General features: G+C 68.4%; 1 protein-coding gene across 1 annotated transcript in view; it reads right to left on the minus strand.

Annotated features, from left to right (window-relative positions):
* NOTCH1 (notch receptor 1) overlaps nucleotides 1-1,069 on the minus strand; it is a gene marked incomplete in the record, with an annotated part of 50,268 nt that overhangs the window by 20,435 nt on the left and 28,764 nt on the right. The window contains 3 exon segments of the mRNA XM_027766288.1: nucleotides 94-207; nucleotides 394-539; nucleotides 989-1,047. Coding sequence (XP_027622089.1) covers nucleotides 94-207; nucleotides 394-539; nucleotides 989-1,047 — 319 coding nt within the window.

The following is a 1,069-nucleotide window of genomic DNA, read 5'->3' on the forward strand; positions in this document are numbered from 1 at the left end:
TGCCTACCCTCCTCCCGGGCCGCCCACCCTCACCTGTGCCCACCCTCCTCCCGGGCTGCCCGCCCTCCTGTGCCCGCCCTCCCGGCCGCCCACCTGTGTAGGGCAGCAGGCAGTTGCACTTGTAGCCGGCGACATCGTCAATACACGTGCCCTGGTTCAGACACGGGTTGGACGCGCACTCATTGATGTTGGTCTGGCAGTTGGGGCCTGCAGGGACATCAGTGGACGCCTTGGCCCGAGGCCCAGGGGAAGGGCCCCACTTCAGCACCGGTCCCCACCCAGCCCCTCCTGGGCTCCTGGTGGGGAGGAAGAGCCCAGGCCTCAGCAGGAGGCGGGGGCTGACTCTGCGGCGCAGCAGCAGGTGCCTCCCTGGCCTGCCCTGCCCCCACTCACCACTGAAGCCTTCCCGGCAGGTGCACACGTAGCCGCTGGTCATGTCTCTGCAGGTGCCACCGTTGACGCAAGGGTTCGACTCACACTCATTGTTGTTGATGTCGCAGTTGGCCCCGCTCCATCCGGGGTCACAGTCACACTTGTACCTGCGGGGGGAGCACGTGCTACTTGGGGGCGTCCAGGCACTGTGGCTCTGCTGCTGCACGAGGTGCCCCCCCGGACACGCCCACCTTCCCGACCTGGCTAGAGCTCAGCCACACTGGGTCTGGGACGTGCCCATGCAGGGTGGAGCGGGAGGTCCGCCAGGGTCCTGCTGTGTGGCCCACACAAGCCTCGCTCTCTGAGCCAAGCGTGGGCAGCTTCAACCCTGCGCACCTAAACGGGCTGTGCAGGCACAGGAGTGCCGGCCAGCCGTGGGTGCCAGGAACGTGCTTCTGCGACCACACGGGTATGTGCTTCCGGTCGGCAACGCCTGGGTGCTGGCTGGCACTGTGGCCTGGGAGGTAGCCAGGCCTGCTGGAGGGCCGGATGCCATGCACCAGGGCTTGGAGCGTCCACCTGTCCCCGGTCCAGCCGGCCCGAGCCCTGCCCGTACCCGTTGAGGCTGTCCCGGCAGGCCCCGTGGACGCAGGGGTTACTGCTGCACTCGTTGACCTCGGACAGGCAGGGGGGGGCG

This window comes from Tupaia chinensis, unplaced genomic scaffold (assembly GCF_000334495.1).
Source record: "Tupaia chinensis unplaced genomic scaffold, TupChi_1.0 Scaffold142100_1, whole genome shotgun sequence".
In the NCBI taxonomy this organism is placed as follows: domain Eukaryota; kingdom Metazoa; phylum Chordata; class Mammalia; order Scandentia; family Tupaiidae; genus Tupaia; species Tupaia belangeri.